The sequence below is a fragment of the Mus caroli genome, unplaced genomic scaffold (assembly GCF_978045245.1).
Source record: "Mus caroli unplaced genomic scaffold, Mus_caroli_1 scaffold_9, whole genome shotgun sequence".
In the NCBI taxonomy this organism is placed as follows: Eukaryota; Metazoa; Chordata; class Mammalia; order Rodentia; family Muridae; genus Mus; species Mus caroli.
Genome location: NW_028227264.1, coordinates 60,067,069 through 60,083,686, shown reverse-complemented (window position 1 = coordinate 60,083,686; position 16,618 = coordinate 60,067,069). Strand labels below are relative to the sequence as shown.

The 16,618-nt window shown below is 52.5% G+C and overlaps 1 protein-coding gene across 1 annotated transcript in view; it reads left to right on the top strand.

Moving 5' to 3' along the window:
- The window catches only part of Col13a1 (collagen type XIII alpha 1 chain), a 113,050-nt gene that overhangs the window by 62,843 nt on the left and 33,589 nt on the right, over nucleotides 1-16,618 (top strand). Inside the window, exons 13-18 of the mRNA XM_085842572.1 lie at nucleotides 1,060-1,167; nucleotides 2,700-2,726; nucleotides 3,705-3,740; nucleotides 12,131-12,175; nucleotides 13,660-13,692; nucleotides 14,440-14,466. Of these exons, the coding sequence (XP_085698698.1) occupies nucleotides 1,060-1,167; nucleotides 2,700-2,726; nucleotides 3,705-3,740; nucleotides 12,131-12,175; nucleotides 13,660-13,692; nucleotides 14,440-14,466 (276 nt within the window). The remainder of the gene's footprint in view (nucleotides 1-1,059; nucleotides 1,168-2,699; nucleotides 2,727-3,704; nucleotides 3,741-12,130; nucleotides 12,176-13,659; nucleotides 13,693-14,439; nucleotides 14,467-16,618) is intronic.

Here is a 16,618-nt window from a genome sequence, read left to right as displayed (position 1 = left end):
AAAATTATTTTCGTTGCTACTTCATAACCGTAATTTTGCTACTAAGATGAAGTGTAACGTAAATGGCTGCTTTGCAGATAGTCTTAGGCGACTCCTATGAAAGGGTCATTTGATCCCAAAGGGATCCTGACCCACAGGTTGAGAACCACTGCCCTAGACGTAGATTTGGCCACCACCTGTTGCCATGTCTGAGTCTAAGACACAGAGATGGCCATGCCAGGATTTTCTGTACTGCCCTGATCTGGCTTCCAAAGCAGAGCCAGAAGGAGTCGACCTCATGCCTGCTACAGACAATCTGAGGAGTAAGGGTTTTATACCACCATCACGGGACATGAGATGGCTTACCCATCTCCTAGTGATAACTCTGTATTGATTGGACACGTTATGCAAGATGGTCTCAGGTTAGCAGAAAGGGGAAGCTTGTGGAAGAGCTGACGTGCTTAGCAGATGGTGCTGGAGACCACTTCCAAAGTGCAGGGAGCTGGCTAAGGAGCCCTGTTCCAGTGAGCAGTAGGCCAGATGAAACTCGGTGGCCTTTGACCTAGGGTCTCATTTGATCCCCTGGAACAGATAATCAAAACCAGCAAACACTGAGTCAGGAAACAGGGACCCTGTGCTTCTATCCTGTCTGTAGCTGGGAGGCCTGGGGCTGAGGTAGGGGGGATGATGGACTTGCTACATTGAGAGAGAGAGAGAGAGAGGTGGGGTGCAGACCACCTGGGCTGAGCTCTGGCACTGGGCCAGGCTAGGGGTGTGGCTGGTCTCTCACTCACTGTCCATCTCTGCCACTGCTGCCAGGCCCCCTGCCCTGGTGACCATGTCCCCTAGAAGCCCTCACAGCTCAGCCACTCAATGCCTTGGTCCTCTTCCTGCTGCCATTAGCCCCTGCATGCATTCACCGTCACTGTCACCACAGCATCGTCATCCGATCACCGCCCCACCATCCCCACTGCCTTTCCAAGCAGGTTCCACAGAGGCCTCAGCAGATGCATGGCACAGGGGGCAGTGTGACTGCTGCTCCCAGATCTTCTCTCTAATGCATATTTTCTCCAACTTCAGGGGGAACAAAGTCAGGCTGGCATCCAAGGCCCTCCAGGGCCACCGGGCCCCCCAGGACCAAGTGGCCCTCTGGGACACCCAGGACTGCCAGGGCCTATAGGGCCACCTGTAAGTATCCCTCCCTCTCTTCTTCAAGATTTGCTCTCTACACGTCTCCCGAACTCTCTAAACCTTGAATAGCATTCCAGTGACAGACACATTTTGTCAAGGGCCTGAACACTGAGCAAGAAAAGCTATCAATGCCTGAGACTCTACCCACCTGTTGGCCATCCCAACTCTACCAGCAAACCTGCAGGCTGTGTCAGTCATGGCCTCCGGGAGGCAGTCTAATAAGCTACCACCTTAAGTCACTGCAGAGTACTTGGGAGACGTCTCAAGGGACTTTGGCAGCTGTCCCGGGCCCTGGTATAGGAAAACGGGAGTCAGGGCAATGGATTCTGGAAAGGTTCAAGGGGGCGTGGCCTCTGATGACTGTGTCTATCAAGGTAAATGCAGGATCCATGCTACTGGGCCACCTTCGAGGCAAGCTGCCAAGTCAGTGGGGTCCTGCATCCTGGGACCTGAGGATTGGCAGCCACTGCTGGGGACAGGTGCCATAGACACCCTCTTCCAGTGACAGAGCAACCCTCAACTCATTCATTTTGCAAACTCTGGCCAAGACCATGTCCTCCACAGCCACAACAGCATAGAAATAGTTGTGCACGTAACGTCTCTGATAATTACTCAAGTTCATGTCCAGGTCCCTCAGCTGCTCTGATCTTTAGCCATCATGAAGGGTCCCTGTGAACTGGACACCACCTCTGGCCACCGTAATCTCTGGTTCAGCCAGGGGGGGCTGTACTGTAGTGACAAGCTGTGTTGCTCAGAACTGGCTACACTTGGTCCCCAAAGGGCTTATTTACAGAAATTTCCCTCCCGAGACTCCAGAGGGAAAGGTTAGTCTTGCCTCCATCAGTCGGTAGATGGGAAAGTAGAAAAACTGAAAGGAAATCCATTTAGAAAACTGAGCAAAACCAAGCTTTCAAAGTGCCAACTACTGCCCTCCGACCCAGTACTGGGCTCTCACTCCCTGCTTGGCAGTTAGCCGGGCTTTTGTTCGTTTGTTTCTTCTTTGTCTGTTTATATTTACACCAGTTAAAACAGACTAGACCTAAGCTTCATGGTTTGCTCCAGCCCATGCTTATTACCCAGACCTCCGCCTAAGACCACAGTATCCCACTACCCCTGGCCTCTCCCTTGGCACCCACAGGCCCCTGTGCCCACACCAGCTTAGCATGGCCAGCTGCTGAGGTTACCACCATGGAGAGGGGCCTGTCGAGCTCTTCTCCAGGGGTTCGGAGCCTTGCTGGGTAAGGTCGGCTTTCCAGCAAGGGTCCTCAATTAGGAGGTACATGGGGAAAGCCACATTGCCCACTTAGCCCTAGGCCACTGACCTACTTTCCAGTGGGTGAGCACAGCAGAGTTGCGCACAGTACCCACATGGCTCCAATCAGGGATGTTAGCCTGTTGTCCCCATATGCCCTCCCCATGTTTCAGTGACTCTCCAGAGCATCCTGGAACTATCGGGGGGAGAGGGGGGCTCTCTGCTCCAGCCTCCACTGTGAACATGACTAACCTCCCCCACTCACTTGCTTCCACAGGGTTTACCGGGGCCTCCTGGACCAAAGGTCAGTGCTTGCCTGAGTGGTGATGTCAGCTGAGCAGGGAGCTCAGAGGGAGGGACGGAAGCAGAGTGATGGATTAAAAGTGGTCCATTTCTAAAACACCATCTCCTCTGATGAACTGTTTTGGCCCTAATGGAACCTCTTTCTTGGTTACATTAGGTGTGCAGGCTGGCTGAGCAAGTGCAATGGTGGGCATAGGAAGTACAACCATACTGAGATGTAGTGGTTCAGTGTTTGCCTAGGCTACATGAGGCCCTGGGTTTGAATCCCCAGCGTTTCATAAAGTATGATGGTGTATACCCTATACCCAGAAAGTGGAGGTGAGAAGAGCAGAAGTTCAAGGTTACCTGTAGCTGTATAACAAGCTAGAGGGTCAGTCTGGGCTACCCGAGACCCTGTCTTTAGTGGGGGAGGGGAGGAATCTAAGAAAGAAAAAGAAAAGAAGAAAGCACAATTTTGCCTGCCTGAGAGTTTGTGTTCTATCTGGAAACACAAGGCAGACAGAGGCCGTGACATGGTCACAGTGTCCCCAAACTGTCAAATACAGAAAAAAAAAAATCCAAAGTGATCTGATGTCTTGTGAAATTTTGCCTGGAAGCATATGATGACAAAGATGCCCTCGCTTTGAAGTCAGAAACCCTGGAGACCAAAGGATGTAAAGCACTTTATAGACATAGAGGCAGAGCTGGGGAGGGGCCTCAGAGAGAACTGTTTGCTAAAACCCAAACTGGATATTCTGGGTCTCTAATAAGCTGACCCCTTCCCTGCACCCTTCAGCCATCAGAACTACTGGGGACCTTGGATGGCTGGGGGGGTGGGGTGGCGGGGGCTGTTGTTGCAGAAATAGCTGGGTCTAAGGGACCTCCAGGGAATGGGGGTGTTATGGGGAGGCAGAAGGTTGTATTGCATAGTAAAGAGCACCAGCTGGTCTGGCATGGAAAACCATTTGGCTTTTCTTTTTCTCCCCCCCCCCCACCCCAGGGAGACCCAGGGATCCAGGGCTATCATGGACGCAAGGTAAGCAGGAGGGGGAGGGGAAGACACTACCATTTCCTTGGGGATCCCAAGAGGGGCCTTGTTACAGGGGTGCACACAGGTCAGGGCTGAGTGGAGAACGGTATATGTTCACCCCTGTGCCAGTCACGTGACTCTCCATGTTTGTTTATAAGGCTGTCTGAACACTCAGGAACAAATGGGAATTGATGGGACAGAGCTTTGGCAGGTTGGTAGCCCAATCCAATCTCAAGTAAAAAAGTTCTTTCTTACTGATCTGGGTGGCTGGTCTGGTATCTGGACTGGGTGAGCCAGAATACTGGGCTCCCTCTACCACAAGCTCCATGCTGAACCTGGAGCGGGACAAAGACAGACCTAACCCTCCCTGCTTTTAGACAGTTCTCAGGCCAGACAGACAAGCATTCCTGCACAGACTGCCTTACTGGCAAAAAACCAAACCAAACCAAACCAAAAAGTGGTAAGTGCTAACACTACAAAGCTTGCTGAAGGCAGGGTAGAAAGATAGACCCCAAGTGGGAGGAGTTGAAGGAGCTTGCTCAACCATGTGAATAGGCCTGTGTATCAGCTAGCTAGTGCTGCGTAACAAAGTATCTTTAATTAGCTGGCTTAAAATCAAGATTATTTCTTAGGTTCCTGTGGATTGGTGTAGCCTAGGGTTCTGCAGTTCTACCTGGGTTTACAGGAGTAGGGGGCTAATATGACAGCTAGGAAGCCAGTGATAGCCTATTCAGTCCTGTGGGTGGTGCTGGCTCGTGGGTTCCGCTCTCCAGGTGCCTCCAGGAGGCTGGATGGGCTTCCCCACAGCCAGGTTGACCCAGGACAGCCTTCGAGGTAGGCAGGTTCAAGTACAAGTGATTTGATATAAAAATCCAGTGTCCTCACGTAAGAACCTTCTGCTCAAATGGGTCACACAGCCGAGTTACCTGCATGGGAAGAGATCTGATTCTGGCCGCTTGATTGAAGGGGTAGAAAAGCTTTGTGGACATTTTTGGTCCGTGTCTGTGGTCCTTCAGCAAATCTGGGAGGAAATCGCATTTAGACAAGGAAACCATTTGAGCCAAGGCTGGGAAGTGGTCACTGTAATGACCATAAGAGCGTAGTACATTCAACAGCAGCTCGTGCTTACTGAATGCCAGGTGTGGGCCAAGCATTGTCCTGTAACACAGCCTGAACTGTTTCTAATCCTATAACCTCTGGGGCTGCTGAAATTTGCTTCCACTGAGCAAATGGGGAAACCGAGGCTTACCCAAGTCTCAGCTAGGAGAAGTCAGAACAAGAATTCAAGTCAGGTCTGGGTCCTTCTCATGGTACCAGTGTTCTAAGGATCCTAGTCACTGGCTAGAAAGCTCCAGCACCTTTTAGAACCCTCCCGAATGGGAAATTCGGCAGGAAGGAAAGGTATGGGTGGGGGTAGGGTGGGGTCGGGGCAGGGGTCTTGGAAAGAGACTCACTCAGCCAGGAGCACACACCTCACTCTCTGGGTTCTGGTGACTGCCATTGCTGTGGTGTTTTATGGGTGCCTGGTGGAGGAAACGGTAAGACATGAGAGATCTTTAATTAGTTCTGCATAAACTGAGAGAGAGGCTTGCGCTGTGTCAGGAAGTGGAAATTATAGCTGCTTCCATTCTCTCACCCGGACTCACAAAATTTACTGCCTCCTGATGCAGTTGGTTTTCCCATTAGTAGTCAGATTGGCTTTCATGCTGTGAAGGGGTAGAGGCCATGGCAGAGGAGTCCCCAGGGTCACGGAGGTACCCTTGGCTGGGACTGTGTTGTGAAGGTTGACATCTGCCTCTGCTGCAAACCAGAAGTCCAGTACCTCAAAAAAAAAAAAAAAAAAAAAAAAACAGTCCAGGGAACTGTTGTCCTGTGGCTGGAGAGGGCCCAGCTGTGGACTAGGGTGTCCTGATACTGGACCCGTGCGCATTATCATCCTATCGTCTTCAGTGTGAGCAGGTGATAGCAAGGTTCATTCAATCCAGGCATCCCTGCATTTACAGAGGATCAGCGCAGGACCACTGAGGAAGGGACAGCTCCTGGGGAGAAGGAGGCAGGTGGGCTCAGACAGAGTATTCTGCCTGGCAGGAGAACAGGACTCCAATGTGGCCCTCCTGAAAGAGCAGTTCTAACTCTATCAGTGACTTCCTAAGGCCAGGAGCCAGAGAGAGAGAGAGCCAGAGGCCTGGAGCTACTGGCCTAGGCTGGTCTACAGGAGTTGAGGTTGCAATCCCTTCTTGCTCAGGGAAGCCATGGCTTCCTGGGCACAGAATGACCACATGCATCCCCTGAAGGCCTTTTAGAGCTTTGTGAGCCTTGGCACCTCGGGCCCCATCTTTTCATACTATATCTAGGACAGTCAGAGCCTCTTCTACTATAGAACTCAGGGGCAGCCCACTCAGCCCATCCCTCCTGCTGAGCCCTTTACCCCGCCTCTCTTTGCTAGGCCACGCCTCTCTTTGCTAGGCCACGCCTCTCTGCCCATCTCCAGAAGTCTCTTCTCATAGTTTCTAATAGCCAAGGCCATAGCCGCCCCTTCTACCTCTCAGGGCCTTCACCCCTCCCAACAACCTCCCTAGTAGCTTCAGTACCCCACATCTATGCCTCTCCCCCTCTTCCCCTCATCCTATCACCGACCCCTCAGTGAACCCTAGCTCACTAGCAGAGGGGTCCCCCAAAAGGGGACAGACACATGCTTCCTTCACAGTCCTGACGTCAGACGCTTGTCACTCATACACCCAAAGTCAAGTGAGCACAGCCATGCTTCATGTCTTAGTTTAGCCAGCATGCAATGGCACCTGTCTCACTCCATTCTTACTGCAGCCAGGGCAGAGAGACCATTAGCACTTCACCTAAAGTTGCACAGATGGTGAGGGAGGGCTCACCAACCTGTATTAATTTGGAGGAGGAATGGACATGGGTGCATGTTCCCCGCTCCCCCAGGGGAGGGAAACGACCAGTGATGGTGACACTGAGCTGAGACAACTATGTAGCTGCCCTATCGTGGTCACAGTAAAAGGTGGAGGGGGGAGGCATCCTTAGTGTAGCAGGTGGACCTGCCACATGAGCTCCTCTTGCTCTGTCTCCCAGGGGTGTGGCACACGAGGTGGAGTTTAATTTCTCAGCCTATGAAGTTCAAGAAAGAGACACACCCTCCACACACACACACACACACACACACACACACACACACACACACCCCAAGCTGGATCTGGTGTCCACTTAGCCAGGCCAGCCAGTCATCTGGCTTGTCTATTGGCTCCTTGAGCTCAAAAACCAGGGTGGTTAGCACCCTTGTGCATCCCGAACACCTGCCCAGGGACCAACCCTCTTGCCTAGACTTTCCATGTATTTATAGACCTGTGTGGTACCTGCTTAACCCAGGTTTATACTGCACGATGCAAACCATTGTCTCAAACACCACACATCACAACTTTGGGTCTCCTTCAGTTCACTGTGGGTGGACAAACCTGATGGGAGGGAGAATCCTAGTGCACCAGAGTTACTATCTGCGGAGGCTTTTTGTTTTTGTAGAGGACCACAACCTATGACACACATTCTGAAGGAGCCAGAGATCTGTGGAAGGAGGAGCAACATTGTTTTGTTTTGTTTACAATGTTCAGTTTCCTTTAATGACCCCCATCTCCCTTGAAGGGCAGGTGCAGGCAGCTAGGCTACTTGCAAGACGAGTTCACTCAAAGGTCTTGCCTTGATTGACAGTTTTGCCCACGTGCTGGAAGCCCCCCCCCCCCAGGAAAAGTACTCTCGAACCAGGATCCAGTTTCTGCTGTGTATACGACTCCTAGTCCATGAACCTCCTACAAGCCGGAACAGGGTACCAGACAACTCCACAGGCATCCCCTTAGGCCCCGCCCCCTTTTCTGAGCCCAAGCTTACCTTAAACCCATTTGGTAGTTGAGGATGGCTTTGAACATCTGCAACTTCTGACTTCCCAAGTGCTGGGATTATAGCGGTGCACCCCCACACCCAGGCTATGCGGTGCTAGGGACTGAACCGAGTATTGTATTGTCTTCTGGTCAAGTCCCCCTCAGAAAGGTTTTTTTGTTTTTTGGTTTTTTTCTAGCAAAGTGTGGATCTCAAGTTTGTCTCCCCTAGCCCAGAGTTGAGAGGTGGTTACACCTGCTCTGTCTGACTCCGAAGCCTTGCAGGTCAGAGAATGTAGGTGCACAGGTACCTCATTTAGATGAATTGAGAGCGTACTTTGCCCAGTGGAGTGGCCCTCGATAGCTGAGCAGATGCTTGCTTCTAAAACAGCCTATCTCGGACCTCAGCTATTCCTGACAGATCCCTGTGGCCCCCTGGCTCACAGAGGGTCCAAGTGACCCAACTTGGACATTGGCATTTCCAAGCAGCAGGAGGCACTCAGGATTTTCTGTCGATGTTGGGAAGTCCCAGTGAGGACATTCAGACCCCTGAAAAGGATGCAGATAAGACCAGGGAGACAAGAGTCCCAGATCTGTGGCCTCGGGGTGGGGGGTGGGGGAACTGGCCCGACCCCAGCCCCCACCCCGTGACCTCTGGGCTCTGCTCTGCCCTCCAGAGACCACAGACTAATGAGAACTGACTTCTCCCTTGAGACTGAGTACATATCAACAGATCTCAAATTTCGATTACAAGCCAGCCGTCCTTCCAAAGCCCCAAGCCTTCAGTGGGGCACCGGACCCAGGAATTCCCTGGATCACTTCCTGCCAGCCCTAATTACCGGAGGACCTAGGATTTCCAGGGTTCCGGTCCTTGCTTCTGGGCAGGGAAGCAGGAACTCAGTCTCCTTTTTCCAGGAAGGACAGACCAAGAGCTCTTGCCTGGGACAAAATGTTAAGTCTCCTTGTCTAGCTTCCCAACCCAGAGTAGAACTTCCCAGCCCTCTCAGCCACTCTGCCCGGCAATCCCCCACCCCCTGCAGAGAACAAAGATGGTGTTTCACTGACCCCTTGTAGTAGAGCCCTGGCCTCAAGTTAGGGAAACCCATTCATCTCCACAGCCTGCAGGGCCCTTTACTTGGCTGCTGAGCTGACATCGAAGCTCCACCCCTACTCCTTCCAGACAGACCTCTTGCCAAGTCCCTGTGCAGCTTGTTCAACAAACAGTAAATCACCAATTAGGAGGCCACACCCACAGGCCAAGCTTGTGCCATCCTGTCATCTCTAGAAAGGCTGAGTCCTCCCACTAAGAAACTTCAAAGGACATGGGACCTGTTGATATTGGAAGTAGGGACACATGAAGGGGCTCTAGGAGCTGGGACAGGCCTTCAAGGTCATTTAGTACAGCCCCTTCCACCCATTTGTCTCCTGAGTCACAGTGACAGCAGTGCCCCCCCCTCCTCCCACCCCCTCCCCACCACCGGAGGTTTCTGTTCATTGTTTCTTGTCACTTGTGTTAAAGAGCCAGTATCTTCCCCAAAGGTGTCTGACTGCCTGGGAGTCACATCTTGTGCCCTCATATTCTGGGCAAAGGGGCTATGACCCTTTGGGATACTTGGAGCACCCACTTGCCCAGCCACAAGGTGGTCCAGAGGAGCTGTGGAGAGCCCTTCCCCCCACCCGAGCCTCTAGCATCCCCACTGGGAAGGCAGAGGCAGACAGGAATCAGAGCCATTCTGGTATGCTTGGATAGGTGAGAGATCCAAGTCACAAAGCAAAGCATGGTACCCAGCCATCGGGCCAGGCTGAGCACAGGTCCATCTGTGCCTTTGGAATGGAAAACCTAGAGAGGGCAATAGAAGGGAAGGCCCTAGATCTCACAGAGGCACACCACAGCCTCCATGTGTTGCCTTCCTTCATCCATGGCCACGCCAGCCCCTGTTCCAACTTCTGAGATAGTGTCTTGGGTCCTAAAGGGTACCTCACCTCCATCCATGAAGCAGTGCTCTCTGGTCTAGCCAGAGGTCAAGGCAGGGCAAGCCCCTAGGCTGGAGCTGAGTAGTGAGGCTAATGAGAGTGGAGAGAGCCCTGGTGTGGGGTCAGCCAGGTGCCTCTGCTTCCTACCCAGCAAAAGGCCAGGAGGGCGGCCCCGAGGCCAAGATCAACTGAGGGAGACCGGGGGGGGGGGGGGGGCGGCGCGAGGAGTAGGGGAGATCGGCCATCCTTTGGAGGACTCCTCCTAGGCTTCTGTGTTTCACCTAAGGCTAAGACTCCCCAAAGAGAGCCCTTTTTCCGGAACTATGGGCCGAGCATCTCCACTCCAGTTCTGGCTCGTCTGCCTCCCAAGAACCATGCAGGCAGCCAGGGTGGGGCTGGGGGTGGGGGTAGGACCAGGGGGTACAGAAGAGATCTAGGCTGAGCTCACTCTGCAGCATGGACTCAGAGAGGAAAACAGTCACCCTGACACCTAGCCCGGCTCCACATGGGGGAGATAGAAGGGAGTTCAGAGACCTTGCAGAAAGCTAAGGAACCAACAAAAACCAGAAGGGAAGAGAGACAAACCGAAGCCTCTGAGCAGCCAGGACCTCCCAAGGTAACTTCCTTCCAGCATCCCTGCACATACCAGGGGACCCTGTCTAGGGACTTCTAGCTGGGTCAGCATGGTGGAGTCCAGGGGACTGTTATCAGGGGACCTGCTCCTCTAGAGATGTATGTTACCTAGGACCCTGAGGGGACTTTTTTAAGACCACTGTGGCCAAGATGGCAAAGTTCAGAGTAGGTCCTCCTGCGCCCTCTGCTGGCCACAGAGCAGATCTGCCTGTGCTGACTGGACCCCTCAGACACTCTGAGCGGGCCAGGGTGGAAGAGGATGTATTTGGTGTCTGGACATAATGATGGGGACCTTCTGTAGAACTCAGGCACTTGGATCTAGGAGGGTGAGCGTGCAATGTCTGTCAGAGACAGGTGTGAGTATGTGTACAGATGCTGAGTGCAAAGTGGCTGAGGCAGGAGGATCACGATCCTGTCTGGGCTACAGAGTGAGCCTGCACAGCTTGGTGAGACCCTGTCCCAGAATTAAAAGTCTAGCTCAAGAGTAAAACAATTGCCTAGCATGCATGAAGCCCTGGGTTCCGTCACTAGGGGTTCGGGATACAAAGTGGTCCCTGCTGAGTGGGGGACCAAGCACCACCGGGACATGGGGACAGTAAAGCAGCTCATGGAGGTATAACTATGGCTTTGCACTGAGGAAGTAGCAGAGAGCCATGAGGCTGTGGAAGTAGCTGGCATGTTTAAGAACACAGTGGTTTATCTGCACCCAGGACCTAGGATGGAGGCAGACTTCAGAGCCCAGCATCCCTGAGTCTTTTATCTATGGGCAGCGGAGACTGTGAAGTTGGGAGCCTCATTATCTCGCCAATGTGCTGGGAGACGAGACACGGAGACTCCAGTGGGGAGGGCCGAGCATGGAGGAAGAGGGTGGGAGTCGCTCCAGCCTTTGTCTGGAGAAGGGAGGGCAGAGTAGTCCTCTGAGATAGCAGGGAAGAGTCTGGGCAGACGGAGCATACAGGTCAGGAGGGAGTCGGTGAGTCTGGGCTCTGGATTTACCGTCCACAGCATCATCTTCAGCACAGCTGAGGCAAATGACTGCAGGCTGGCAGGACACAGCTGCATCTCTATACTGGGGTGCCATGTGGGGTTTGGTGCATGCAGCAAGGCAACTGGAGTCTAGCCTTGACTCACTTTCTCTTTGTCCCTGTTTGTCTCCTGTGACGATGGTATGACCACCTTCCCTGTGCCCCTTCCTCCTGTAGATCTAGGATCATGATGAGGGGAGGAAAACATTGACAGTTAAGAGGGACAGAGTTGAGAGGCAGAGTCCTGCCCACAAATCCCAGAAAAGCCAGTGTGCTGCTGTGTCTGGCCAGGCAGGATCAGAAAGAAAAATGAACAGCTCACAGCCCAGGGAGCCTGGGAATAACAGGCCCCTGGATAAAAGTAGAGAGAAGCAGCTCATGTCTGGTCCAAGCCACTAGGTGCCATGTTAGTAGACCTGCTGCGGTAACAGGTGAGAGGAGAGAGAGGTCTGTAGTAATAGGTAGGTAGCCACATGGCTGCTTGCCACAGCCCGACTCAAGACCCAGCACAGTGGAGGCAGGAGGGTTAGTTCAAGGCCATCCTTAGCTGTGTATGTAGTACAAAGCCATCTCCTTGACTAGGTTCTAACTCCACTGGTGTGTGAATGTGCGCATGCATGCGTGCACATGTATGTGTTTGTGTGTATGTGTACTTGTTATTTTAACCCATCCCCACCCCCTCTCTCTTTGTCTCTGTCCCTTTCTGCTCTACACCTGTGACCTAGGACTTCCTGCAAGATGGTGTCAGGGAACTGAGGGGAGCGGCCCACGTCGCTGCTGCCATGGCAGAGTCCTCAGAACTCATAGCGGGTTGATGTTCAAGCTCAGGCTATAATGAGTCTGGTTCTTTTCTCATGGTTTCTCTCGTTTCATTTTCCAGGGAGAACGGGGCATGCCAGGAATGCCAGGCAAGCACGGAGCCAAGGTACCCATGCCTCCCCTGTGCCTGGTCCTCTCCCAAACCCTGGGAATCTTAATTCCTTCTTGGGTCCCTAACAGGAACATGGGGCTCACACTTCCTCCTTCAGCCGCCCCGCACCTTCCCATATCTGTCCATCCTTCCTGACATGAGAGGGTGGGGTAGTAAGATGTGGCTCCCAATGATTGTATCCTGGCCTTTCTGGATCTTTCTGGACCATAAAATCCAGCTCTAGTGCGATCATCAAACCCAAAGAAAATGCAAGAACCGTAAGAGTCCCCACTAGGGCTTTTCTAAGTGATGCTTTGAATTACATTTTACCTTGAAGTTGATGTCTTGAAAGGGGGGTGGAAATGAATTTCATACACTAGATATAGGGGTGCACACATGTAACCCCAGCACTTGGGAGGTGGAGGTAGAAGGATCAGGAGTTCAAGGCCATCCTGGAATAGATATCCAGTTCAAGGCCAGCCTGTGTTACATGAGATCCCATTTTATAAAAAGGGAGGAGGTGCAAAGAGCTTCCAGTGCAACAGTGCAAGCGTGAGGACCTGAGTTCGAATCCCCAGTATCCACATAAATGAGAGATGGTACATGATTATAATCCCAACACTGAGAAGAAAAAAAACAGGAGGCTCCTGCGGGCTTGCTGTGGAGCCAGTCTGGACAATCAGTGAGTCCTGGGATCAGTGAAAGACCCCTGACTCAAGAACTAAGGTAGAAAGCAATGGAGGATGAGCCTGACTTTGACCGATGGCCTCTTCATGTGTACACATGTGCAACATGTGTGCATACACACATATACCACAGACAAGAAAAGAAGGGGTAGGTTTACTCCCAGTTCATGAGGGTGGGTCTAGAGAGCCCTGGTGGGCATAACCCCTCTTATACACAGAGGTGCACTACGCTTTGGTGAAACCAACCCCTTCCTACAGTGTTGCCTGCTAGTCCCCATCCTTTGACCTCAGGGACTGTCTTAGAGTTTTAGTGCTGTGAAGAGACACCATGACCAAGGCAGCTCTTAACATTTAATTGGGACTGGCTTAGGGGTTTAGTCCATTATCATCATGGCAGGAAGCATGGTGGCATACAGGTAGTCATGATGCTGGGGGAGGAGCTAAAAGTTCTACATCTTGATCTGAATCAGCCAGGGGGAGACTGTCTTCTACAGGCAGACAGGAAGAGGGTCTTGATCGTCACACTGGCTAGACTTGTGCATGCACGCATGCCTGTATGTGTGTATATGAATGAAACCTCAAAGCCCCGCCTCCACAGTGACATAATTCCTCTAACAAGGACACACCTCCTCCAATAAGGCCACACCTCCTAATAGTGCCACTCAGCATGTTACATTCTCCCATACTCTGGGGAGGTGCCAGCTATCAGTCAGCAGAAGTGACTGGACCTTAAGGCCAGGCAGAGCTGGGCTGGCTCGGCCAGCTGACTCTGACCTCAGAGACATTCATGTCTTTTTAAATTTTCTCTACCAGGGGCTTCCTGGGATTGCCGTGGCTGGGATGAAGGTAGGTAAACCCTGTCACTGTGTCAGGATACCACAGAGCAGGGGTTCAGGCTCAGCAGCATCGTAGCTGGATCCAGGAGAGCAACATCATAACTGGATCCAGGAGAGGTTAGATGTTTCAGCCAGGTCTCCAGACTCCACTCAGGGTCTCTTTAGTCTGCCCCTGAAAGAAGCCAGCTCTGTCCCATACTCCAGAACGAGCCGCCGTGGGCTTCCAAAGACTCTGAGAGCCAGCATCTTTTCCCTGAATCCCTTACCAAGGCAGGGGTTGTATCCTGGCAAGACAGATGCCCAGTGTTGATCTTTTAGCAGCTCTGCCCACAGGGAGGACCACCCCTGAGATGCTCCAAACCTTCCCATCCTTGGAGGGCAGTGTTTCTCAACCTGTGAGTTGTGACCCCCCCTTGGGGGGGGAGGAGTCAAGCAACCCTTTCACAGGGGTTGCCTGAGACCCTCAGAAAACACAGATATTTACATTAGGACTCACCACACTAGCAAAACTGCAGTTATGAAGTAGCAACGAAACTCAGTTTTTACAGTTGGGGAGTTGGCCCAACATGCAGAACTGTATTAAAAGGTTGTGGCATTAGGAAGGTTGGAAACCATTGGTCTGGAGGGGAGGGGATGAGACCCTCCAGAGCCTCTGCCCTGGGGTGTCCCCTAAGCAGAGAAAGTGGCCCTCCTGGAAAGGAGAGGGCCCTTGGTTCTGCTTTGTCTTTTCTTCACTGTTGTCTTCTTTCCCACACAGGGTGAGCCAGGGACGCCAGGAGCCAAGGTACTGGTGGAAAGGGAACCCTGAGGGGGCCATAGAGAAATGAGATTGGCTCGGGGTGAGGCTGACGGGGGTCACCATTTTGTTTCTGTCCCCCTCCCCCGGGGCCAGCTGCACATGCGTGCGTACATTAGTGTGTGCCTGCATATGTCCATGTATGTTGGGGGAGCTTGCTAAGCCCTTTCATCAGAAGCACACTGCACAGACTTGCCTCATCCCTGGTCTTGCCTGTATGCATGGCAGCTGTGGGAGACAGGAAGGGGTGGGCAGGACACAGCCCCCTGCACTTACTTACAAGTGTCTCTTCTTATCTACAACAATAAAGGATGTAGTATGTCAGAAATGTCAAACAAACTTAGAAAATTCTTCCATGGAGCCAGGCCAGCTAACACAGGCCTAGCATCTTGCCTGCTTAGTGGAGAATCAAGTCAAGCCTGTTGGAGTTAGCAAGACCTTTTTCTCCATGGGAACGGTGTAAGAGGGCAGGAGATACAGCTCAGTGGTAGTGTACTTTCCTGTGTGCAGGAGGCCCTAAGTTCAATCCCCGGTACACAGATTTCTTTGATGCAAGCCTTGGGGGTTAGGGGGGAAGGGATTTGCTAGGTGGGCACTGGGAAATCCTTAAGATGCCATATAGTATATATAGTACCTGTATATTCACCTGAATGCTTCTGTTTAAAAGGAGCCTGAGAACTGTTATCTGGGAACTCTGGCCTCTGATTGCACCTCATCCTCCCCTCCCTGCCCCATCTCTCTTTCGGGGCTTTCTCCTCTTATCTCTGAGAGAGAGGCAGGGGAGCCAGGGCTACCAGTGTGCTGGGAAAGAACAGAAGAGAGAACAGAGCAGCCCCCCAGGATGCCTTGGGGGACACTGGCCCCCCGGGGCTCTGCCATGTGGTATGGATCAACAAACCTGGGGACACACACCCCTCCAGAGTCTTTGGCTCTCAGGGACAGGCCAGGGGACAAGGATCCTCCCTCAGCATCTTTGTTACCAAGCTTCTCTGTAGATAGGAATGTCGGGCTAAAGCCCACCCCAGGTGCAGCCATTTCCCCATCCTGACTACTTACCAGGCACCTGCCTGGCTCTCTCTGCCTCCTTCCCTGTCTCTGTGCCGTGTTACCAGACAGCCTATACCCAAGGACAAGTGGCAGGGACATGACACTTAGAGTCACTGTGGTATCCTTCATGGCTCCAGGTGGAAAGGCCATGGATGTTGTGGTCCCAGAACCCCCAAATCATTTTCCTGTGTGTAGGAATGCTATTCCCATACTCAGCACTGTGTAGTCAAGGGTTCTAGTAGCATTCCAGATCAGACTCCCAGCTGGTGGGGTGCACTGTCCACTGCTGTGGAGTGAACTGTGCCCTCCTAACTTCATAAACTGAAGCCCAGAGCCCAAGGGGTCTGCCTTAGTGGGTAGGACTTTTAGGGGAGAAAGGTTAAGTGAGGTCACATGGGGTGAGACCCTAATCTGATGGTGTTGGTAGCCTCATCAGCAGAAGAGAGTTTTCCTCTTAGACAAGTGAGAGCCTGGACAGGAGGCAGCCTTCTACAAACCTGGAGAGCCCTCCCCTTCTCCCTGGCACAGGCACCCAGATGGCAGAATGGCACTGTAAGAGACTGGACCTCTGCTGTCTCGGCCACCCAGGTGTGATGTTTTGTTATGACTCATGCACACACTGTGGAGGCAGAGGGAGGACTGTACCCTCAGAGAAGGACTATGGAGACCTTGGAGAGACTGGCTCTGCCATTAGCTCAGTAAGCGCCCATCTACTGCCTCTTGGCTCATGGGGCAGGCCGGCTCTACCTGTGAAAGGAAGCTTGGGTTCATCTAACCCTTCCAGGACTCAGTGATCTGTGCCTTGGGGATCAATAGCTGAGACCCTTGGTATTGGACAGAGCTGCACCGGCGATCCACAGACAGAGTGTATTAAATAGTAAAGCTTGCATCCTCTCTCAGACCTAGAGGCCAGAAGCCCAAAGGCAGGGGAGGAGGGGGCGCCATCTGAGGGCTTTTGCCTCTCGAGTGGTTTGACTATTATCATGTTCCCTCCGCTTGTAGAAGCCTCACCTCATCTACTTCACATAGCATCTGTGTGTCTATGTCTGTGTCTGTCTGCTTCCGGTCTCCAGACTTCCCTGCCCTATAAAGT